Source organism: Bos grunniens, chromosome 6, assembly GCF_055505025.1.
Source record: "Bos grunniens cultivar Pamir isolate PY7600 chromosome 6, Bosgru_T2T1.0, whole genome shotgun sequence".
Classification (NCBI taxonomy): domain Eukaryota; kingdom Metazoa; phylum Chordata; class Mammalia; order Artiodactyla; family Bovidae; genus Bos; species Bos grunniens.
Window position 1 is genome coordinate 45,968,875 of NC_141170.1, and position 25,487 is coordinate 45,994,361.

General features: G+C 41.4%; 1 protein-coding gene across 1 annotated transcript in view; it reads right to left on the reverse strand.

Moving 5' to 3' along the window:
• Positions 1-10,311: 10,311 nt before the first annotated feature.
• SPMAP2L (sperm microtubule associated protein 2 like) overlaps positions 10,312-25,487 on the reverse strand; it is a 41,739-nt gene continuing 26,563 nt past the window's right edge. The window contains exons 6-9 of the mRNA XM_086405626.1: positions 21,416-21,530; positions 14,953-15,084; positions 12,268-12,443; positions 10,312-10,770 (exon numbers count right to left, since the gene is read on the reverse strand). Coding sequence (XP_086261752.1) covers positions 10,656-10,770; positions 12,268-12,443; positions 14,953-15,084; positions 21,416-21,530 — 538 coding nt within the window. The 3' untranslated portion in view covers positions 10,312-10,655. The remainder of the gene's footprint in view (positions 10,771-12,267; positions 12,444-14,952; positions 15,085-21,415; positions 21,531-25,487) is intronic.

The window sequence follows — 25,487 nt, forward strand, 5'->3', positions numbered from 1 at the left end:
ATGGAGACAAGTTAAAACAATGAAGGTGTAGGAGTTTTTAAACATATTTTAGAGATTAATCCCTTACCAGATTAACCCCTTTTCAGATATACAGTTTACAAATATTTTCTTACATTCTCTAGATTGCCTTTTTACACAGCTGATTGTTTCTTTTGCTGTGTAGAAGCATTTGAGGCTGAGCTAGTCCCACTTGTTTATTTTTGTTCTATCTTTTTAGAATGTAAATTCATGCCTGGAAGGCTACAGTCCATGGGGTCACAAAGAGTCGGACATGACTGAGCTATTAACACTTATACCTTATATTACCTGGTGAACACGTACTATTTCTGTGATCTGTGTAATTTAGAGCCTTGCTACTGAAAGTGTGGGGTTCACACACTCAGCAGACAGAATGTGAGGGGCTAAATTGTGTCTACCCCCTGCCACGACCTTAGAATGTGACCATATTTGGAAGTAGGGTCTTTAAAGAGATAAATTAAAATGAGGTCATTAGTGTAGGCCCTAATCCTATATGACTGGTGTCCTTTTAAGGAGTTTGGACACAGACATGCACAGAGGGGAGACTTGTGAAGGTACAGGGAGAAAGAAGGCTGCTGTCTGTAAGGCAGAGAGTGAGGCCTCAGAAGAAACCAATCCTGTTGATATCTTGATCTTGGACTTCTAGACTCCAGAACTGTGAGAAAATAAATTTCTGTTGTTTAAGTCTCCAGGTCTATGATCCTTTGTTATGGCAGCCCTCAGAAACTAATATGTAGCATTAACATCACCTGGGAGCATTTTAGAAGTACTCATTTTCAAGCCCCAACTCAGACACACCGTATCAGAATTTCTGGAGAGTGAAACCCCGAATTGTGTTTTAGTAAGTCCTCTGGATGATATCTGTGCAGCTAAAGTTTAAGTAGCACTGATCTGGAGTAGTGTTTCTCAAGTTGTGAATTAACCATCACCTGGGCAACTTTGGTGAAAGAGCAGTGCCTGGGCCTCACCATAACATTCTGGTTCAGCTGGTTGAAGGTCGAATGGGCAGTGGCCTGAACGGCAGACCCGCTTTAGATATTTTCTAAAGCTGCCCTCTTGACTCTAAGGGACAGCCTGGGCTGAGCTCCCCAGGTCTACAGCCTGTTGACGTGGTCTGGAAACCTGCAGAAGAGACGACTGAGTGTAGGTACTTTGGGTAAACTGAGGCAGCTTACTAACCTCCTAACATAAGAGGCCTCATCAGTAGTGTGTGATTTCAAGAGCAAGATGGATTCCTCCTCTAGAAATGATGACCCATCCCTCTTCTACCTGCAAATCCTCAGTTCTTCTCTATGACTTGGTGTGATGGTTAGTTTAATGTATCAACTTGACTGAAGTGTCCAGACCAAACATTATTTCTAGGTGTGTCTGTGAGGATGCTTCCAGATGAGATTAACCATTTGAATTGGTGGACTCAGTAGATGGCCCTCCTCCACGTGGTTGAGCTTCATCCCATCCACTAGGGGTCTGAGTAGAACAAAAAGCAGAAACGGGTGGAATTTGCCCCTTTTTCCCTTGCCTTGTTGCTAGAGCTCAGACATCTCATCATCTCAAGTCCCCAGACTAAGATTTATATCTTCAGCTCCCCTGGGTTTCAGGCCTTCAGACTCCAACTGAATTACTCCACCAACTTGGCTGGGTCTCCAGCTTGCAGATAGCAGATTGTGGGGCTTCTTAGCCTCCATAATCTTCTGAGCCAATTCCTCATGATAAACTCCATTTAGATAGATAGATATGAAGAAAGAAGAAGGAAGGAAGGAACAAAGAAAGGAAGAAAGAAAGATTTCTTTCTGTTTCTGTTTCTCTGGAGAAACTTGGACAAGCACAAACACCAAGGAGGTAACAGCATCTTACTAGATGGGACCAGCCTGACACCAGATTGAAAGGGGGAAATTCAGGGCTTCTGGACCTAGCATTATTGTCCTTAGTCTTACGTGGACTGGAGATGTGTAAGGGTCCTTCAGAACAGCTGAACGATGTATGGGGCCATTTCTCTGAGAGCTTAGTAAAGCTTATATTCTAAGCTTCCAGGATTCCTGTTTAGGATTTTATAAACTCCAAGGTGTAAATACCTGATTAGATTTGGTGAGCCCTTTCTTCCTGTGTTTGCATTTGAAAGAGGGATAAAGTCTTTAGCTCACGAGAAAACAATTCTGGAGGTGAAATCACTTTCAGTCAGTTCAGTTCAGTTGCTCAGTCGTGTCCAACTCTTTGCAACCCCATGAATTGTACTAGCAAACTGGCAGGAGAAATGGGGGCTGGACTGGAAAATAATGCTACTAATGGTAACTATTACTGAGTATTTCTGCCTGCCAATGCAGGAGATGTAAGAGATGTGAGTTCAATCCCTGGGTTGGGGAGATTCCCTGGAGACAGGCATTGCAACTCACTCTAGCGTTCTTGCCTGGAGAATCCCATGGAGACAGAAGCCTGGTGGGCTATAGTCCATGGGGTTGCAAAGAGTTGGACACTGAAACGATTTAGCACTCTCATGACTCTATGTCTAGCACTTCATCCATTGTCTCATTTAATCCTCACAACAATGCTGGAAGTAAATCGGGAGAACTTGAACCTAAACCTTTTGTACCCACACAGTTCACTGTCTGTATTAGCATGACTTTCACCACTGCCTCCAGTAATATGCTTTAGGAAACTCTTGCCCAGGGAGATAAGTTACACACAAATTTTGCTACTGTCCTGAAAGTACTCCGAAGGTCTTATCAATTTTCAAAGGTTCCTTTAGAAACTCTCGCCCTGCTGTGTCTGTTAAGCCCTTGCTCAATCCTAAACAAGCCCCAAACCTATAAATATCCCATCACTGCCCTCTCTTCATGAGATGCTGCTAAGACTCTGTCGAGGAAGGGATGGCCCTGATCTCAGTGAACTATAAACTCAGCTTTGCTTTGTCTACCAGTTCCTTGGTGGTGCCCTGTGGAGCAGCATCTGACAGCACCATGCTTATATCCATTTTTCAAATTAGGAAATTGAGGCTTAATGTATCCAAAGATACAGAGCTAGTAAGTGGTGGGTCCAGGGTTCAAATCCTGCAATTCTGATTCTAGAAAGCACACTCTCAGCCACATCTACACCACCTCCCCTTACATTTGAAATCATATAATACAGTCACTTATTCTTCCTCTACCAAGGATCAACCAAGAAAAATAAACACAAACTGTGAAAGAACATGTGCCCTCAGGCTCCCTCTCCTTACTGCCTGGGCTGTGTCTCTGCTGACAAAGGTCATCACAGGCCAGGACCTCCTCAGATAGGTTGCAGAACCCTTTGGAAGAAAGAGGGGTGAGTTAGGTAATGTGGGAAGCTCTACTTTGTCGGTGACCAGCGCACTCCTCTGCCTCAATTCACGCAGCTTCACACTAGACAATAGTGTGTATGCGTGTCTGACTCTTTGAGAACCTATGGACTGGGGCCCGCAGGCTCCTCTGTCCACGGGATTTCCCAGGCGAGAATACTGGAGCAGGTTGCCATTTCCTTCTCCAGTGGATCTTCCTGATCAGACACCAAACCCACGTCTCCTGCATCTCCTGCATTGGCAGGAGGATTCTTTACCACTGTGCCATCTGGGAAGCCCCAACCTGACAATCATGGGTCACTTAAAAATCGCAGAGGAGCCAGAACTTAAAATGGATGACTGTCTGACCTACACCATGCTTTAAGCTTTGCTGAAGCCAGGACTGTGGTGCTTTTAAACTATACAAGCCCCAGGACACTCCTGCCTGCTGAGATCATTACAGAAAAGGCAGTGTGTTACCTGGGGTCTGTTACTGCTTTCCTTTGATGCCCATCTGCCCGAGCCTCAGCCACCCTTGTCCATTCACAGAGCACTGCCCGCCCACTGCCATCGTGTCCCTGGTGTCCCAGGGTGAACTCACGCTCCACTTCACATTGAAGACCAGCAGCTTCTTTCTGCTCCCCCACCCCACAGTCCACTTTCTCTGTCTCCAGCCTGCTGCCAGCCCTGTCTTGCAATGCAATCTAGGAAGTCCAACATCCTGGAAATTCCTGCAGACCACGCCTTGGCAACAGAGAGCAGGCAGGCAGACGCCTGCAGCAATGGGTGGGGAAGCTTTCCAATCTGGCGGCACCTCCCAGATGGAGATGAAAACCCAACACAAACTGTGGAAGAACGTGTGCCTTCGGGCTCCCTCTCCCTACTGCCTGGGCTGCATCTCTGCTGTTAAGAGTGGTCTCAGGCCAGGACCTCCTCAGATAGGTCCTTAGGAAGCAAATCCTCTGGGGGAAATTCGGTAAGGTTGGAGGGCTCAGCTTTGTCAGTGACCAGTACACTCCTCTGCCTCAATTCATGTAGCTTTTTACCGACCCACCAGGAGCCACTTCAGTTCAGGTCTGCTACAGGTTAGATCACACATGTCAACGAAGGGACTTACAACAGCTAGTTGAGGTAGAAGTGTCTGCTCACTCATTTAGTGGACCTGAACCAAGGACTTGCTCACAAACTATGGAAATCAGCCCACTGCAATCAGCAACCCCTGTGGCCTTCCCTACCCACCACAGCTTCAGTCTCTTGCTCCACCGGCTTATTACCTGTTTGCTCACTATTGCTGAATAACAAATCAACCCCAAACAGGAACTTTAAACAATAACCATTTTCTTTTCTGACAATTCTGTGGATTGGCTGGGCAGTCTTTCTGTTGGTCTTGTGGGATCGATCATGTGAATGCATTCAGCAGAGGGCGAGCTGGCCGCCGGGATGGGACCTCTCTTTCCTGGAGGTCTCTCAAGGGTTTCTCTTTATGCTGTTCTGGAGCAGTGATCTAAGAAGGCAAGAGCAGAAGCCACAAGGTTCCCTGGGGCCTTGGAAGTCATACAGTGTCACTTCTGCCACCTTCTGTCAGTTTAAGCAAGTCACAGGGACCCTAGACTCAAGGCGTGGGGGAGTGGACTACACTTCTTGATAGGGGTATTGTGTTTTCACTGGGGGTACAACGAGGAAGTGACTCCTTTATCCACAAAGATGTGGGAAGCTTCTTAATATTCACTATTAATAATGACTAAGCAAACTGGTGGCTCAGACGGTAAAGCGTCTGCCTGCAATGTGGGAGACCTGGGTTTGATTCCTGGGTTGGGAAGATTCCCTGGAGAAGGAAATGGCAATCCACTCCAGCACTCTTGCCTGGAAAATCCCATGGACGGAGGAGCCTGATAGGCTATAGTCCATGGGGTTGCAAAGAGTCAGACACGACTGAGCCACTTCACTTCAAGCAAACAAAGCCTACTTACCATGTACTGGATCCTGTGCTAAGCACTTCACAAGAACCCAGTGATAAACATCTCCCAATGCTCCTGTTTCCATGTGGAGAAGGAGAATTCCCCAGAGAAGAACTCCCTCACTTTTGCCCTCACCAACCCCTATTTCCTCCTTCTCGTGGGAGCAGTGACTCCTCTGCTGGTGAATCTAGAACAAGGAGTGCATTTCTTCTTCCTTGAGATCTCAGAGCCATAAGCAGAGTGTGCTCTGTCTGCTCTGGGGGCAGGTGTGCCTGGAGGAAAGGTATTTAGAAATCCAATTGGTTCATTAAAATCACATTCTCCAAACACCTTTATCAGTTGTAAAGGAGTTATGTTGAACTCCATTTGTCTGGGTTTCGCAATTGTTTCTGAACTAAGGCAAGGAAAAGACAGGTATAATTTATTGGAGACTTTCAAATCTCAACAGCACACACTATTAGCTCCTTTTCATTGAGAAGTAATTTGTACAAGGCTGCACAGCTAATACTCTGTGAAGCCTCATTTCAGAGCCAACAACCTTGAACAGAAAAAGCACCGCCTTCACCCCCTCTCTCCTAGATTGCAGAAAGCCATGTAACATTTATGCTCCAATCTTCCTTCCTTCAACCAAATCCAGGTTAACAAACAAAAGTCAGCTTCTTCTCTGTTTCCGTTTGTTCATCACCTCTTGAGAGTCAAGCAGTTGCAACCCAGATGTCAACAGAGGCATCCCGACCTTGGAAAATTCAATTAGAGTTGACTCGAAACCCTTTCCCACCAGAAGTGTGGTGAACGTTCTAAGTCTCGCCCATTCCCCTGGATTTGGGGTAGGAACACTAGTTTATCTCGCTTTACCTTATTTCTAGTAGGTTGTTACTCCACCATCCTGTTTCCACCAAATTATAAAATACTCACCATCTTGTATGTGCTATTTCTCCCCTACACCAGCCATGGAATACAGAAAAATTACCTTGACTTCCCCACTTAAATAGCCCTAACACCAACTGTGTGGGAGGCAAGCAGATCAGGCTGCTGGTGTGAAGTGTTGGGGGACTTTTGTGCTGCTCAGGCCTCTCAAGCCTCTGTTGAGACCTGTAACTGTCCATCCCTGCTCCCCTTGGACTTTCCACTTTATTATGTAAAACTTCAAGGACGTATAATAGAAGAGAGACTATTACAATGAACCCTATGCTTCCATCACTTCCTTTCAACAATCACCAACTCATAACCAAGAGTTGTTTCATCGATACTCTCATCCACTCCTGTTGGGATTATTGCAAAGCAAACTCTAGATAGGGCTTCCCAAGTGGCACTAGTGGTAAAGAACTTGCCTGCCAATGCAGGAGACATAAGAGATGCAGGTTTGATCCCTGGTTTGGGAAGATCCCCTGGAGGAGGGCATGAGAACCCACTCCAGTGAGAATCCCATGGACAGAGGAGCCTAGTGGGCTACAGTCCATAGGGTTGCGAGGAATTGAACATGACTGAATCAACCTAGCACACACATACACACACTCTAGATATCACTTTATTCACAAATGTCTCAGCTTCTATCTCAAAAAGAACTGCTTTTAAAAGCATAACCAGGACTGCCCTGGTGGCCTAGTGATTAAGAATTTGCCTGCCAATGCAGGGCACATGGGTTCAAGCCCTGGTTCGGGAAAATTCCATCTGCCTCAGAGCAACTAAAGTTTATGCACAACTACCGAAGCCCGTGGACCCTAGAGCCCATGCTCCGCAACAAGAGAAGCCACCACAGTGAGAAGCCTGCACACCGCAACTAGAGAGCAGCCCCTACTCACCCCAACTAGAGAAAGACCACAAGCAGCAACAAAGACCCAGCACAGCTGAAAACTAATATTTTTTAAAAAGCTTTTAAAAGCATAATCACCATATCAATACCCTCCTAAACATAATCATCAGCACTTCTCCAATACCAGCAAGTACCAAAGCAGGATTCCTTGTCTCCTGGTCCTACCTCTCACCAACCCCCAGTCCCAACCACAGCTAACTGAGATAACCTGCACGTGTGTATCTCTGGCCGCTCTCAGGTCTCTATGCTGCCACACAGACCCAAGGACTACCTACCTGAACGCGGCGGACTGCCCCACCGGGCACAGCAGGCTCAGTACCTACAGCCCACAATACTTTTAGGAACTTACAAAGATGGTTTAGTTCTTTTTATATGAGAAGGAAAAAATGAACTTTTAGTTTAAAAAAAAGTCTTAATATAAAATACTGATATGTTCATCTTTATTTTAATACGGTCATAAAATATAATTTTAATATGGTTTAACTAAGCTTCCCTAATGAGTACTTTCAATTAAGCTTTCATCTTAAAACCAGAGGAGTGAAAGACGGAATATCATCAGAGGCAGAATAAAACAGTTTTAATCTTTATCCTGTGTCCTGAGAAATTTCAGGCCTTTCTGAACTAGTGGCTTAAAAAAAAAATCCTTTGATAGTTTTGGTAGACTATGAATAGTCTCACTGATGCCATTTTCCAAAATGGACAATATTAACTTACTCAAATTTCACAAATCTAATAATAATATTCTCCACCTTTCTGCTAATAAGGAGCTGAAAATCACTCCAAGGCATAACAGAGACAGTTAATACAACCATCTGGGAATAAAAGCTACAGAAAGGTGAACATTTGCAGCTATTACACTTGACAGCTAAATGGGGTGAGAAGACATTTGAGCTTCTTAGTGAAATTATTATAACTTTTGGTAGTTAATCATAAGCCTCTGTATAATTCCTCAATGATCTTATTTAGTAACTGCTTCTTTAAAGGATTTAGGAAACTTTCAATTTATACACAAACACATAATAAAGACAGGCACACATGCATATGAACATAGACACACATATCTACTCCAGGGAGCAAGTAAAAACAAATTCAGATTAAAGTACTGATACCAGAAACCAAGCAGAAGAGCGGCACAGACAAGCTGGCAATCTCCTGGGGTAGCGGTGGAGGTGATGATGGTAGCAGCTGTTATTTTTTGGTTTCCTGCTATGATTAGGCATGATGCCAGGAATTTTATTTGCTGAGAGGGATCACCACATTTGAACATTACATTCATTAAGCTCTAAGATTCTTGTGTGCAAGTCAAAGGAAGAAACAGGTAAAAAGTGAATGCAACTTAGGGATTTAAAGACAGAACTGGAATTTGTGGCAAGACACAATCTGCCTAAAAGTAGTTTGAATATCACAGACTCTCACCTTTCTTACTGAATTTTCATAGATATCCTTGAATAGATGTTTCTTTATTTGCTGCTTGTCTTAAGGGTCATTTCCAGAAACTTTATTTTTCGTTTTATTTGGCTCTGCCAGGTCTTAGTTGTGGCATGAAGGATCTTCCATCTTCGCTGAGGCATCCAAACTCTTTAGTTGCCGCATGTAGGATCTAGTTCCCTGACCAGGGATGGAAGCCAGGCCCCCTGCATTGGGAGCATGAAGTCTTAGCCACTGAACCACCAGGGAATTCCCCATATTTCATTTTAACCAATAAACCTAGCTTTTTTTTCTTTTCCTTCTATCTAAAAAAACAAACACAAACAAAAACCCCCAAAATCAAACTAAAACAAAAAACAACCAAAACTACCACATGGTATTACCTGTCCACGACACTAGTTATTAGCTTAACATAAAGGCTTTAGAGATAGAGCTCAATCATCTGTAAAACTGGTTTCCAAACAAGCTCATTCATGCAAATCTAGATGGGCCATAAAAGTTAGTTTACTCCATAAAATACTAATCCACGGAGACAATAAAACAAATTAAAAAAATTCTGGGTGGATGCAATTTGACAAAGCATTATAGCGCTTACCAAATGCCTAGTTTCTGTTACTCATGATAAATGACACTGAGCATGAGAAAAGGAAGAGGCTGGTGGGGACGGAATCATTTAAAGTAATCTATTTCCTACGGAAACCTGAGGCAGCACTCTTTTGGCGGGGGGGAGCGGGGCAGCAGCACTGCCTTCCCCATTGGCTGCATGACATTTATGCTTCTGCAAAATGGAGACCAAAACACTCTGCCGCAGCAACCCCAAGAAGACCCAAAAGACTCCATCACCTTATTCTCCAGAAGACTCAATCCTCTTTTGAGCTACAAAAGCTACCCGAGGCTCCCTTCTGCTTCCAGTTGTGGTGATAAATATATAGTAGTAAAACATAAAGTCTACTGGTTTAATCAAATATTTTGAGAAATGAAAAGCTATCATCTAGAACACTGCTTCATAACCTTTTTCAGGTCATGAATTATTTTCAGACTATGATCAGAACCATGGATGTGGACTTCTCTGGTGGTTTGGTGATAAAAGAATCCAACGACCAATGCAGATGACATGGTTCATTCCCTAGTCTGAGAAGATTTCACGTGCCGCCAGAGAGACTAAGCCCACACACCACAATTACAGAGCCTGAGTGCTCCAGCTAGAGAAAGCCCACAAGCAGCAAGAAGGCCCAGCACAGCCAAATAAAGGAACATGGAAAAAAAAAAAAAAGAAAGAAACATGGGTGCTATTCCCAGCAAACTGACATACATGCAATTGTACATGAACTCATAGAAGATTTATGGACCCTGCAAAGGCTGTCTTCAGACTCTAGGTTAAAAAATTCTGATCCAGAGTAAGCAGAAATTACCAACTTTATCAATAATTTGATTTTAATATATAACTATATTTTAAATAAAATTATACTTCAATTTGGAGCTGAAAGTTGCAATTTGATTTATAACTGTATGGCAGTTTAATATAGGCATATAAACTCTGGATCTCAATGTTCTTGCTTGTAAACTGAAGATGATAATAATTATCTCAAGGTTACTGTATTTCCTGATACGTATCTAGTGTAGCACTTGTCACAAAAATATTTAATAAATGTTCATTTACTCATTCAAAAAAATATAGTAACCTGTTTCCTAAATTTCATCTACAGATTATAGAAAGCATTTTGACTTATCCACAAAGGCTTCACCGTTTTTCAGTGCTACTTCTCAGTAATGAGGGGGCAATGGAAAAGTAACACAAAGAATGATTTCAGTCTTCAGGATTTATTTGAGAAGACAGTGAGATGAGATCAGCTACTGGAGAACAGAGATCTCACTGGGAAAAGAAAAGCAAAACCAGCAAATATATGGAGGTTTTGTTTTTTCAGGTCAGTCAGAACAATGAGACCGCTAAGACATGCAAGAGGAGAGAAGTAAGGATAGTAAGGCAGGCATTCGTTTTCTCTCTAAAGCATGCTGGAGTCCCCAGACCTGGTAAAGACACAATTGCAGGTAACAGCAGCAGTGGTGTTCCTTAGCGGTCCAGTGTGTATTGAGGGGGTGGGGACTACAAACGCTCAGCACCAGACTAGGGAACTGTGGCTTTCTGTTTTTAACGTGTAATAGGTTCTGCCAACTCCTGGATCCTCGGAGAACATTGTGTTTTCAAAGCAGCTGGCTTGACTTTAAAGACTTCTGGATCATAATATACAATATGCACAGGAGTCCTGAAATGGAAAAAAAGATTCAACTTGAAATAGGATGAAAGGGAAAGAGAACTAACACTCCTCAGGCATCCACTATATGTCAGGCACTGTGTTATTATCCCGTTTTGATTTTCATAAGCATCTCATAAAACAGGTATCATTGACCTCCACTATACAGATAAGGAGATGAAGGCTCAGGCAAGTCGTAAGAATGACCTGTGGTCAAATCTAGATTTGTGTCAGATTCCAAAGCCTTTCCTCTTTCCATAGAAAGCAAATTCTGGAAATTCCTCAGTAATTTGGCAGTGTTAAAACAAAGCCAGACAGTTCACCAGTGAACTTGAAGAAATTATGTTTTTTTGAAGTTTCCATCCTTAACCACCAAATAAGAACTTTTCTACCAGAATAGAATCTTGAGTACCTGATCTTACTCTTCCCTTTCCTTTGTCAGTGTACAAAGAATGCGTGTCATTTCATTTGATGTTTAACTTTTTTTTTTTTAAGAAAAACTTATTGCAAAATTTTAAAATATTTTATTATATAAGATTGAATATATTTCCTATTCCCTGAGCTCAAGACTACTACAATGTTTTCAATTATGCTTTCTTGATGGTGCTAGAAAAAGGGGATCAAGTATTACCCCTTGAAGGTAACGAAATGAATTGAGGTTCAGGCAAGTTGAGAGGTCTTCTGAAAATGAATAGGAATTAGAGGCAAGTTTTTCTTTAATATGTTTTCTGATTTATTTTTAATAGTTCATACATGTACATGATGCAAAAATGTTGATAAATTACAAAAGTCTATTTAGGGAAAAATAAGTCTTCCTCCCATCCTAGCTCCCTAGGCCCCCAAAGTTACCATTGTTACCAGCTTATTATGTACTCCTCTGAGATAATATAAGTGGGGCTTCCCCCATGGCTTAGCCCATAAAGAATCTGCCTGCAATGTAGGAAATTGTAACAATTATGTTTCTTTTCTATAATTTGTTTTCCTTAACAATATAAGTATAGATGTGTGTTAGTCGTTCAGTCCTGTCCCACTCATTGCCACCCCATGGACTATAGCCCAACAGGCTCCTTTATCCATGGAATTCTCCAGGCAAGAATACTGGAGTGGGTAGCTATTCCCTTCTCCAGGAGATCCTTCCGACCCAGGGATCAACCCCAGGTCTCCTGCATTGCAGGCACATTCTTTATCACCTGAGCCACCAGGGAAGTCCCAACAATAGAGATAGATTATTCCCTTAATAATATAGATAAATAATCCCATATCCATAATAACAGAGTTCTATCCTAGGTCTGAAGCTCAATACTAGTCCACTAACTATTTAATTGTAGTCTTATCAACAATTCATGGTAAGACGACCATAGATTTGCCACAATAAATGTAACAAATGAGATGATTCTAAAAATGTATTGTTTTCCTACAATTCATTTCATTGACCTTACTAGATCAACTTTTCCCTCTCCTTAGTATCCCCAGGCTTTCCTGTCCCATCTTAGCCTTTAATTGAAATACCTTGTATTTGGGTTAGCTAGTTCTTGAATTCTGGGAGATATCTTGGAATGGATAGCAGCATAAGATACCGGCCAGAGGGCATCGCGGGGAGGTAAATAATCTTTGTGAAGAGGCTTGGCCTTAGCTAGAGCTAGTATTCGAGGGCTGGGGTGGGCCAGCAAGGCAGCGTGGGAGATCTATAGTGGAAACAAAATGACACAAAAATTTCACATCTCTCTTTCCAGGTATAGCATTTATCGAGTTACCATTATTTCTCTCCTGATTACTCTCTAACTGGCCTCTCTGTTTCCCTTCTTGCCCATACAATCCAGCCTTCATACAGCAGTTACTGAGGGCAAGAAGGTGCACTTTAACAAGTGTATTCCATGAACCAGAGAGTGTTCTCAGTGATTTGCCTGTATCATTCCCATGCAATCACCATAATAACTTGATGAGGGATGTACTTTCCAAGGCCCAAGTCAAATCATGTCACTCTCAGGGTTTAAACCTTCCAGCAGCTTTCCATTTTTCTAAGAATTAGGCTCCTTACTGTGGTCAAGAAGGCCCTACATGGTTTGCCTGCTATCCTCCATGACCCCACCTTCCTTCCATCTCTCCCTTGATCACTAAGACCCCAGCCACATAGACCCCTCTGGCCCAGCTCTTTCCATCTCAAGACCTTTGCACTTGCTAGTTCTGCTCAAAACTCTCTTTCCCCATTCTTGTCATGCCTCCTCTTCATCATTCAAGTCTCTAGACTCAAACATCACATCCTCAAGAAGCTCTTCCCTGACCATCCAAGGCATATTGGCCATTCTAATTACCCTATTTAATCTTCTTCACAGAACTTACCAACACCTGCCTTAGCTCATTTATTTTATTGTTGGGGTGTTTATTGTCTGCTTCTCCCCACCAGAATATAAGCTGCTTGAGAGATATACCTGTTTGCCCAAAGCTAGACTAGATTCTTGGAGAAGGCAATGGCAACCCACTCCAGTACTCTTGCCTGGAAAATCTCATTGGTGGAGGAGCCTGGGAGGCTACAGTCCATGGGGTCGCTAAGAGTCAGACACGACTGAGTGACTTCACTTTCACTTTTCACTTTCCTGCATTGGAGAAGGAAATGGCAACCCACTCCAGTGTTCTTGCCTGGAGAATCCCAGGGACGGGGGAGCCTGGTGGGCTGCCGTCTATGGGGTCGCATAGAGTCAGACACGACTGAAGCGACTTAGCAGCAGCAGCAGCAGCAGACTAGATTCTGGTACATAATTATTGCTGAATAAAGATATGTTGACTGACTGACTCTTTGACTCATTTTGGTCTTACTTTGGAAACCACATCTGCCAGGAGGCCTTTCTATTATGTTGCTTTATTGGTAAAATAGAAAAGATGACATATAGCTACTATTCTCTCTCTCTTAAGAGTATGATTATCTGCAGTAGTGCGTGCTCAGTTGCTCAGTCATGTCTGACTGTTTGTGACCCCATGGACTACAGCCCACCAGGCTACTCTGTCCGTGGGACTTTCCAGGCAAGAATACTGGAGTAGCTTGCCATTTCCTTCTCCAGGGGATCTTCCTGACCCAGGGATTGAACCCTCATCTCCTGCGTCTCCTGCATTGGCAAGTGGAATCTTTACCAGTGAGCCACCTGGGAAGCCTCATCTACAGTGGAATCATTTTTTTAAAAGATTTTTTTTAACTCCCCAGACAATTCTAGCAATTAAAGATGGCTATAATCACATACTAAGAAAGCTGAGAATCAGGTTTTGATTTGCCCAAAGGTCACAAGTCATTTTAGCAAACTCAAGTCACTCTCCCAAGGTTTTATTGATTCTCTAGGGAATTTCCTAATAGAATTCCACATCTAATGCTCAGATTCCTATAATGATGAAATTAGTCTGATTTCCTTTAGCAACATGATCATTAGGTATTTTTTGAAAACTCAGTTGGGATTAGAAGTCAAGTAGCCACTACAATGAATGGAGGAGAGTGTCAGGGAGGAAGAATGAGGGAAACCACTGAAGGTGTTGGGCTCTGTGCTAAACACCTGCCTTATTGATTATCACAAGTCACAACAGTCCTGAAACTGGGAACTATTATCTTGACAATCCCCTTGCTCACAATGCCATCACAACTTTAGGACTTTGGCATGTGCTCTTCCCTTTACTAGAACATTCTCTTCTCATTCACTTAGCTGACCCCTTCTCATTCAGCTCAAATAGTCCTTCCTTTGAGAGACTTTCCCTGATTACCATACACATGAAGCGTGTTCTCTAACCTCAGCCATAGTCACTCCTTTCCCATTTTCTTCATAGCACTTATCACTACTTGACATCATCTTATCTGTTTACTTTTTTTTTTTTTTTTGGTCTCCCTCCATTGTGTTCATGGGCATGGTGTCTGGCATGCAATAGAGATTCAAATCCTTATTGAATGAATAAGGCTCAAGAAGGTTATCACAACATCATAGAACTAGCAGTAGTGAGGCAGGAACCTGAACCCAGCTCTTATTGACTCCCAAATCCATGATGCTCTTCACCCTCAACCTCTCTCCATATCTTGCAGCTAGAACTTCCTTCCTGCCACAGACCACTCTTTCAAAGTTTTTGTATCCAATGACTTTGGTCTATGCCCTACAGAGGCAAAGTAACACCTGGAAAAGAGCAGAAAGTGAGCTGAAGGATGCCAAGGTAGTGACGGCTTACAGGACGAATGGGCTTTTCACTTCTTTCTCTTTCAAAGCACAGACCCTCTATCTTGATCCGTGGATGGGCAAGGTCTACAATTCTAGGAGCTGCAATAGCAGTCAGGGTAGATGACAAAATCTTGGTTTCAATCTAGGGGAGAAAAAGAAAATAGTACTTATAAGCATCAAACTCTAAATACTGTCTCGATCATAGTTACAAAGTAGCATCTGATTGCTGGACCAGACTTCTCAGTAAATTCAACAGAAGAGATGAGAATATTGTAGTAACCCATGATTTTAGCCAAAAGGATCAATTTCCATCCTTCTGAAACTAGGTTGTATAGATTCAAACTCAGCTGTTTTGGAACTTTTAAACTAAAGATGGGAGAGAACTGAACAGCAACAGTCCTAACAGTTACTATTAAAAGAGACTTAGTATGACATTCATAGAGGTAAAAGGACTTCCTACAGTGTATCCATCAGAAGTCTCTGGTGGCAAGTAACCTCAGACACTTGTAATAGTAACTTGACTTCTTTTGTGGGCATGTGTTATTTTTAAACTCTTAGAAGATTTAGAATTAACTGTCAAATAGCTAAGAAACTAAAACTCATAGAAATAACACTTTGTCTTCAGAATAAGTATGTGCAAAAATTGATGAAATTTGAACAGGGACTGTAGAATAGATGTGGTACTATATCAGGGTTAAATTTCCTGATCTTGGTAACAGTACTGTAGTTCTAAAAGATAATATCCTATTGTTAGGAAACACAATAAAGCACTGAGGGAAAGGGGTATACAACGTCTGTAACTAACTTTCAAAAATGATTCAGGGAGGGAGTTCTCTGATGATCTAGTTAGGATTTGGCACCTTCAGTGCCGTGGCCCAGGTATGATCCCTGGTCAGGGAACTGAGATCCCAATAGCTGTGCAGGGTGGCCGAAAAAGAAAAACATATGAACTGAAAAGTGATGCAGGGAAAAAATTAAATACACACACACCCTACACAGAGGAGAGAGAACGACAAAGAAAATGGACTTTAATTTTTGCAGATTGTCAGTAAATTTGAAATTACTAGAAACAAAAACTAAGTGTATATTAAAATAAAAGTAGGCACACGTTTTAAGAGAATTTGGCCTGTAAGAATGATAACATTGCAACTGCAATTTGCAGTGTATCATGGAGTAAACTGATTTAGAAGGATGACATTCAGTTGAAATCTTAACTTTATGTCATTCTGAAACAGGCTGGTACCTGGGACCTTTTATTGCAGTGCCTGCACCTCGACAAATGCCTGCTGGAGCAACAGAATACAAAGAAAGTATAAGGGGACTAAAAAGAACTGCTTATGTACACAGCCGGGGCAAATTATGAATAAGTAGAAGATACAAAAAGGCTAAAATTCAACTGCCACTTTGAGATACCAGGAGCAAAAGCAGGATACTATGCATGATCCCTGCACACAGCACCACCAAGGGAGTTGGCAGACCACCTAAGCCACCCTTCCTGTCATTACCTCTGTGCTCAGTCGCTCAGTTGAGTCTAACTCTTTGCAGTCCCATGGTCTGTAGCCCACCAGGCTCCTCTGTCCATGGGATTCTTCAGGCAAGGATACTGGAGTGGGTTGCCGTTTCCTCCTCCAGGGGATCTTTCCAACCCAGGGATCAAACCTGCCTCTCCTGCACTGGCAGGCAGATTCTTTACCACCGAGCCACCTGGGAAACGTCATCTGCCCCTACCCTCACCCTGTTTAAGGGAGGAGCTCACCCCCCTCTCAGGAAGCAAGCAAGGACACCTGTTACTTGTTTTCCCTCCCCCTTGCTGCAGCACAAGTCCCGATGAAGCCTTGCCTCAATTTTTCATCTGGCCTCTTATCAATTTGTTGATTAAATAGTCCAAGAACCTGGGCCAGTATCAATTCTTACATTTAAAAAATTCAGGAAAAAAAAAGAAAAAACTTCAGATTCACTGTGTTCATAAGTTTAATGTATTACATTTTTAAATAAATATTTAATATTTGAGGTTTTATTACTGTAGATGGTTGACATAAAGTGACCCAAAAAGAAATCAAATTTCATATATTTAGGCTTCCCAGGCGGTGCAGTGGTAAAGAATCTGCCTGCCAGTGCAGGAGACACAAGAGATGCAAGTTCGATCCCTGGGTCGGGAAGATCCCCTGGAGAAGGAAATGGCAACCCATTCCAGTATTCGTACCTGGAAAATTCCATGGACAGAGGAGCTTGGTGGGCTGCAGTCCATGGGGTTGCAAAGGGTCAGATATGACTGAGCAAGTAAGCATGTATAAATATAAACTATTTGAATGAATTAAGTTTGTATATCAAATATTACTTAGGACTCTTAAAAGTTACTGTCAAAAACTGCTAGAATTATAAATAGAATAATAAAACTACCAAACTAAACTTAAAAGTCTAAGAAATAGATTTTCTAATTTGAAATTTTAAAAATTGGCTATTAATTACTTAAGAGCATACCTTTGCACAGTTTTTTCTTCATACAAAAACCATGCTCAAGGATACCAAAAGACTCACATCACTGGGTGTGGAAGTGTTTTTCTTAAGTGCCTATAAATTCTTTGCCACTTCTCTCATGGAGAGGTGGGGTTGCGGCCCTGCCTCCTTGAATTTGGCCAGACTTGTACGTTTATCAATCAACAGAGTATGCCTGCAGAAACATAATGTGACTTCCAAGGTGAAATCATAAGAAAAACATGGAGCTTCTACCTGATTCTCCTGGAAGGCTCACCCTTGTAACATTACAATTTAGGATATTCCTTCTCAGAATACAGCTGTCATGCTGAGAGAGGTCTAAGCCACATAGGAAGGCCATACAAAAGTGACCCTGTAAATAGTCCCAGCTAAGTTTAACCTTCAAGTCATTCCAGTTGGGGGCAATACAAATAGTTGTTGTAATGGACTGAATCAGAGATCAAATTGCAAGCTATCATTTCATAGAGAAAGCAAGGGAGTTCCAGAAAAACATCTGCTTTATTGACTACACTAAAGCCTTTGACTGTGTGGATCACATTAAACTGTGGAAAATTCTTCAAGAGATAGGAATACCAGACCACGTTACCTGTCTCCTGAGAAACCTGTATGTGGATCAAGAACTGGACATGGAACAACTGACTGTTTCAAAATTGGGAAAGGAGTATGACAAGGCTGTATATTGTTACCCTGCTTATTTAACTTCTATACAGGGTATATCATGCGAAATGCCTGGCTGGATGAATCCCAAGCTGGAATCAAGATTGCTAGGAGAAATATCAACACCCTTAGATATGCAGATGAGACCACTCTAATGGGAGAAAGTGAAGGGGAACTAAAGAGCTTCTTGATGAAGGTGAAAGAGGAGAGTGAAAAAAATAGCTTAAAGGCAAACATTTCAAAAACGAAGATCATGGCATCTGGTCCTATCACTTCATGGCAAATAGATGGAAAAAAAGTGGAAACAATGTCACATTTCATTTTCTTGGGCTCCACAATCACTGCAGATGGTGACTGTAGCCATGAAATTAAAAGGCACTTGCTCCTTGGAAGAAAAGTTATGACAAATCTAGACAGCATATCAAAAAGCAGAGACATTACTTTGCTAACAAAGGTCCATCTATTCAAAGCTATGGTTTTTCCAGTAGTCATATATGGCTGTGAGAGCTGGACCATAAACAAGGTTGAGTGCTGAAGCATTGATGCTTTCAAATTGTGCTGGAGAAGACTCGAGAGTCCCTTGGACTTCAAGGAGATCAAACAAGTCAAAGGAAATCAACTCTGAATATTCACTGAAAGGACTGATGCTGAAGTTCTAAATACTTTGGCCACCTCATGCAAAGAGCCGACTCATTGGAAAAGATCCTGATGCTGGGAAAGACTGAAGGCAAAAGGAGAAGGGTGCAGTAGAGGATGTGATGGTCAGATAGCATCACTGACTCAATGGACATGAATCTGAGCAAACTCCAGGAGATAGTGGAGGACAGAGGTGCCTGTTTAAATGCAGTCCATGGGGTCGCAAAGAGCTAGACATGACTTAGCGACTGAATAACAACAATGGACTGAATGTTTATATCCACCCCCTCAACACCCCTCCAACCTCCAGCCAAATTCCTATGTTAAAATCCTAACCCCCAATGCAATGGCACTAGAGGTGGGGCCTTTGATAATTAGGTTTAGATAAGGTCGTGAGGGTGGAACCTCCATAAAGAGATTGGTGTGCTTATGAGAAAAGGGAGGGAGATCAGAACTCTCTCTGTTTACATACAAAGCATAGGTCATGGGACACATATCTGGATGATGGCTGTTACAACCAAGAAGAGGGTCCTCATTAAGAAAAGAATCTAAGGGCACCTTGATCTTGGATTACTCAGCTTCCAGAATTGTGAGAAAGAAATGTCTGTTGTTTAAGCCACCCAGTCTCCGGTATTTTGTTAATACCGTAGGCCAAGCAAGGCAGGTATGGAGCTTTCAGTTGATTTCAGCTGCCTACCATTTGAGACACCCAAGCCGTTAGAAATCTCCCAGTTGAGGCTCCAGACATCATGGAGCAGAGACAAGTCATACCTGCTTCCCTGTCAGAGCTGCTGACTCATAACATCCTTGAGGAGAGTGGGCTTCCCTGGTGACTTAGGGGTAAAGAATCCGCCTGCCAACGTAGGACACAACTCTGCAACTAGAAAAAGCCTGAGCAGCAACAAAGACCCAGCACAGCCACAAATAAATACATTTTAAAAAATTTATTTTGAATCTTTGAGCGTAACAAAATAACTGTTGTTTTACATCACTATGTTTGGGTGTGTGTTAGTGTGTTAGTTTCTCAGTCGTGTCCGACTCTTGTGACCCTGTGGACCGTAGCCCGCCAGACTCCTCTGTCCATGGGATTTTCCAGGCAAGAATACTGGAGTGGGTTGCCATTTCCTTCTCCAGGTGATCTTCCTAACTCAGGAACTGAACCCAGGTCTCCTGCATTGCAGGCAGATTCTGAGGTGTGGTTTGGTATAAAGCAACAGACAACCAGATCAGAACTTAAGGATGCGTCCTCTGTTCAGGCATACTGTGTTTTGTTTTACTTTGCAAATACTGTCCTTTATTTTTTTTTAAATTAAAGGATTGTGGCAACTCTGCACCAAGCAAGTTTATAGGCACCATTCCCCCAAAAGCATCTGTGTGTGATTTGAATCTGTGTGTCAGACTTGGGTAATTCTCATAACATTTCAAACTTTTTCATTACTGTTATATTATGCTGATCTGTGATCAGTGATCTTTGACTTTAATATTGCAAAAAGATTATGACTCACTGAAGGCTCAGATTATGGTTAAGAATTTTTAGCAGTAAAATATTTTTTAATGAAGGTATATACATTGGGTTTTTAGACATAATGCTATTGCATATTTAATAGACTACAGTAGTATAAACATAACTTTTATATGCTCTGGGAAACAAAAATATTGATGTGACTTGTCTTATTGCAATATTTGCATTATTGGGGTGGTCTAGAACTGAACCCAAAATATCTCCAAAGTATACCTATATTAGTTCTAGACTATCTGGAATTTGTTCTCTGAGCAGATTAGATTTAAAGTTATTAATGATCCTATTGCCAGGGGTCAAAAAAAAAAGACACTAGTAGTCCATGGCATGCACTGACAAACAGAAAGCAACATTTGGGTAACCAAGCAGCTGCTGACAGAAATCTTTTTAATGAAATAAAGAAGTATATGGGGTTGGTTTATTGCCTCTAAGTGCACTGGAGAAATTGAGAAAATAATTATCAGCTCAGGGCTTTAAATTCCCACTTGAAGGTGTAGTTAAGAGACTGGAAAAGTTTTTGTGACTTACCCAAAATAAATCCTTATCTCCTATGGTCACAGGACTGAAAATACTGAAAACCAAACTCAAAATCTACTTCTGTGAATAGGTGTAGTTCAGTGCAAATTTAATTCCCAAACATATCATCTTCTATATTAAAGTTAGGGCAATGATTGAGAAGGAATTGGACCTTGAAAATTGGAGTTGAAACATAAGGGTACATTCCAGTGAAGCTGGGTACCCTTGAGTATCCTGAGCCTTCCTCCCTTGTCTGAAGAGGCGAGACTCTCCCAGACTGAAGAATCTGAAATGGCCACTGAAGCATTTTCTAGGGAACTGCTGCTTTGCCTCTTCTCTCTCTTATTTCTCCTAGATTTATGACCAGACCCAAGTCCCAGCTGCTATGACAATCTTCCATAGACTTCTCATCAGCTCCCATAATTTCTTAAGGTTAATTAAACATAATACTCATTGGAAATCTGCTTCTCACATCAAATCCTGACTTATATATTAGCCCAGGGGAAATAGAAAAGTTCATTTGATGAGAGGGGAAAATAAACAGGAAGAAAAGAAAAATACCCACGTAGAAATAAGAGGGAAGCACATTATAGTTACAGTCAGGTTACAAAGTCTATAGGAACTGTTTCTTTCACATAGACCCACTTACACTTTTTGGAGGAACATAGTTTGGATTTGTGGCTTTGGCTATTGAGAGTCGTAATATCCGAGGAGAAGGATCAGAGAATTGAAGAGAATCTCTTATTAAGTAATCACTGAAGGGTCTATAGGCAAATGGAACATGAAATATTATAATCACTGGAAGAACCATAACTCCATTCTTCATTGCTATAAATAACCTCCAATCAATTATATATATATATATATATATATATATATATATATAGTTTCTATCTCAGGAGCATCTTTTCCCAAAATCATCCATGCTCTTTCTATTAGATTGGTGTTTCTCAAAGTTGTTTTACTATGATCCACAGTACCAAGTACATTTTATATTATAATATAATATATTAAATTTGCATATCTGAAACTAAATGATCATGAAACGATGCTTTCCCTAGGCTTTTTTAAAAATTTCATTTGATTTCATTAAAAAAATAATTGGAATTGGTTTCATGATCCACTGATGGGTTGAGACTTGCAGTTTAAAAAACACTTTACTGTCTACCAAAACCTCATATTAAAACCCTGAGATAAAAATTCCAGTTACTGTTGAGAACGTTCTGTGGTAGGCTCCTCTGCAGTGCAGTCTGAGAGTACTGGCCATAACTCCCAGCAACCTAGGCGATTATCATAGTGGTTTCCCTATGTATGCCTTTTCCAGAACACAGATCTGTGAAGCAACAAACCTACAAACACAGTATGGAAAAAGTTTTTCTCAAATAAATACCATTGCCCTCTAGGATTAGTCTGATAGATTTAAAAGCTGAAATATTGTTAGCATATCATAGAATTTACCCTTTTGAAATGTACAATTCAGTGCTTTCTGGAACATTCACAAAATTGTGCAATCATCACCACTACCTAAATTCAGGATGTTTTCAATGCTCTAAAGAGAAATCCCATAGCTATTAACAGTCCTTCCCCATTACTCCATTTATCATCCCTAGAACTAGTAATCTACTTTCTGTCTCTATGGATTTGCCTATTCTAGAAATTTCAAATAAATGAAATCATACAAATATGTTGCTTATTATGTGTGGTTTACTCTGCATATTTTCAAAAATCATGTATCAATTGTCATTTCTTTTAAGGCTGAATCATATCACACTATATGGACTTGCTGTATTGTGTTTATTCATGCATCCACTGATGAACATTTGAGTTGCTTCCACTTTTTGGCTACTTTGGAATGCTGCTGTGAATAATCACGTACAAGTGCTTGTGTGACCATGTTTTCAATTCTCTTCGGTGCGTGCCTAGGAGTAGCGTTGCTGATCATACGATAATTCTACGTTTAACATTTTGAGGACCTGGAAAACTATTTTCCACCCAAGCTTCACCATTTTACTTTCCCACCAGCAATGTATGAAGGTTTCTATTTCTCCAATTCAAGTTATTTTATATATATTAATTATTATTGACACTCTAGAGGTGTGAAGTACAATCTCATGGTTTTCATGTGCATTTCCAAGATGATTAATGATATTCAGCATTTCTCATGTGCATTTTGGTTTATTGTATATTTTCTCTGGAGAAATGTCTATTCAAGTCCCTTGCCTATTTTTTAAATTGGGTTGTCTTTTTTGTATAATTTTACTCCTTGGAAAGAAAGTTATGACCAACCTAGATAGCATATTAAAAAGCAGAGACATTACTTTGCCAACAAAGGTTCGTCTAGTCAAGGCTATGGTTTTTCCAGTAGTCATGTATGGATGTGAGAGTTGGACTGTGAAGAAAGCTGAGTGCCGAAGAATTGATGCTTTCGAACTGTGGTGTTGGAGAAGACTCTTGAGAGTCCCTTGGACTGCAAGGAGGTCCTACCAGTCCATCCTAAAGGAGATTAGTCCTGGGTGTTCATTGGAAGGACTGATGCTAAAGCTGAAACTCCAATACTTTGGCCACCTCATGTGAAGAGTTGACTCATTGGAAAAGACTCTGATACTGGGAGGGATTAGGGGCAGGAGGAGAAGGGGACGACAGAGGATGAGATGGCTGGATGGCATCACTGACTCGATGGACATGAGTTTGAGTAGACTCCGGGAGTTGGTGATGGACAGGGAAGTCTGGCATGCTGCGATTCATGGGGTCGCAAAGAGTCAGACATGACTGAGCTACTGAACTGAACTGAAGAATTATTTATATATATGTTCTGAATACTAGTCCCTTATACAATCTGCAAATATTTTCTCCCAATGTATGAGTTTTCTTCTCATTCCATTGAGAGTGCCCTTTGATGCAAAGAAAGTTTTTACTTTGGATGAAGTCCAATTTATTATATTTATTTTGTCACATGTGTTTCTGGGGTCATATCTAAGAAGCCACTGCTTAGTTATAGAGATATATGCCTATGTTTTGTTCTAAGAGTTTTACAATTTTTGCTCTTATATTTAGGTCTGTGATTCATTTTGAATTAATTTTTATGCTTGGTGTGACGTAGGGGTCATTTGCAAAAGAATGAAGTTGGACCTGTACTTCACACCAAACATACAAGGAATGAAAAGCCCAGATATCATGCTTCCCTGAGAGCTCAGTTGGTAAAGAATCCTTCTGGAATGAAGGAGACCCTGGTTCAATTCCTGGGTTGGGAAGATCCCCTGGAGAAGGGATAAGCTACCCACTCCGATATTCTTGGATTTCCCTTGTGGCTTAGCTAGTAAAGAATCCACCTGCAATGCAGGAGACCCAGGTTCAATCCCTGGGTTAGGAAGATCCCCTGCAGAAGAGAAAGGCTACCCACTCCAGTATTCTGGCCTAGAGAATTCCAGACTGTATATAGTCCATGGGGTTGCAAAGAGTCAGACACGACTGAGTGACTTTAAAAAAAAATGTCAGTTATCATAGCACCACTTGTTTAAACGACTATTGGTCTTCAATTAAATTTTCCTGGCATCCTTGTCAAAAATCAATCGACATAAACATAAAGGTTTATTTCTGGACTCTCAATTCTTTTCCATTGATCTCTATGTCTTTTGACCTTTCCATTGATCTATATCTTTATGCCAGTAACACACTGTTTTGATTATTGCAGATTTTTAGCAACTTTTTGGAGAAGGCAATGGCAACCCACTCCATTACTCTTGCCTGGAAAACCCCATGGATGGAGGAGCCTGGTAGGCTGCAGTCCATGGGGTCACTAAGAGTCGGATACGACTGAGAGACTTCACTTTCATTTTTCACTTTCGTGCATTGGAGAAGGCAGTGGCAACCCACTCCAGTGTTCTTGACTGGAGAATCCCAGGGACGGGGAAGCCTGGTGGGCTGCTGTCTATGGGGTCCCACAGAGTCGGACACGACTGAAGGGACTTAGCAGCAGCAGCAAGTTTTCAAATCAGAAGCTGTAAGTCTTACAACTTTGCTCTTCTTTTTCAAGACTGTTTATTTACTACTCTAGGTTTCTTGCATTTATATATGAATTTTAGAATCACCTTGTCAATTTCTAGGACTTCCCTGGTGGCTCAGATGGTAAAGTGTCTGCCTACAATTCGGGAGAGCCGGGTTCAATCCCTGGGTCAGGAAGAACCTCTGAAGAAGGAAATGGCAACCCACTTCAGTACTCTTGCCTGGAATATCCCATGGACAGAGGAGCATGATAGACTCCTACAGTCCATGGGGTCGAAAAAGATAGCTAGAATTTTAATAGGTATTGAACTGAATCTGTAGATCAATTTGGTGAAAATTGTCATCATAACAAAATCAAGACTTCCAATCTATGAACAAAGAATGTCTTTCCATGTGTTTAAATTTTCTTTCAACAGTGTTTGTCATTTCCCGTGTACATATATTATACTTCTTTTGTTAAGTTTATTCCTAAGTATTTTGTTTTTATTTTTAATTATAGTAAAATACATACAATGTAAAATTTACCATCTTAATCCTTTTAAAGTTTATAATACAGTAGTGTTAAATGCATTCACCTTGTTGTGAAACCAACCTCCAGAACAATTTTCATCTTGCAGATCTCTAAATCCACTAAATGACTCCTCATTCTTCCCACCACCTGGTCCTTCACCATCACCATCCTACTTTCTGTATATGAATTTGACTGCAGTTGGTACTGT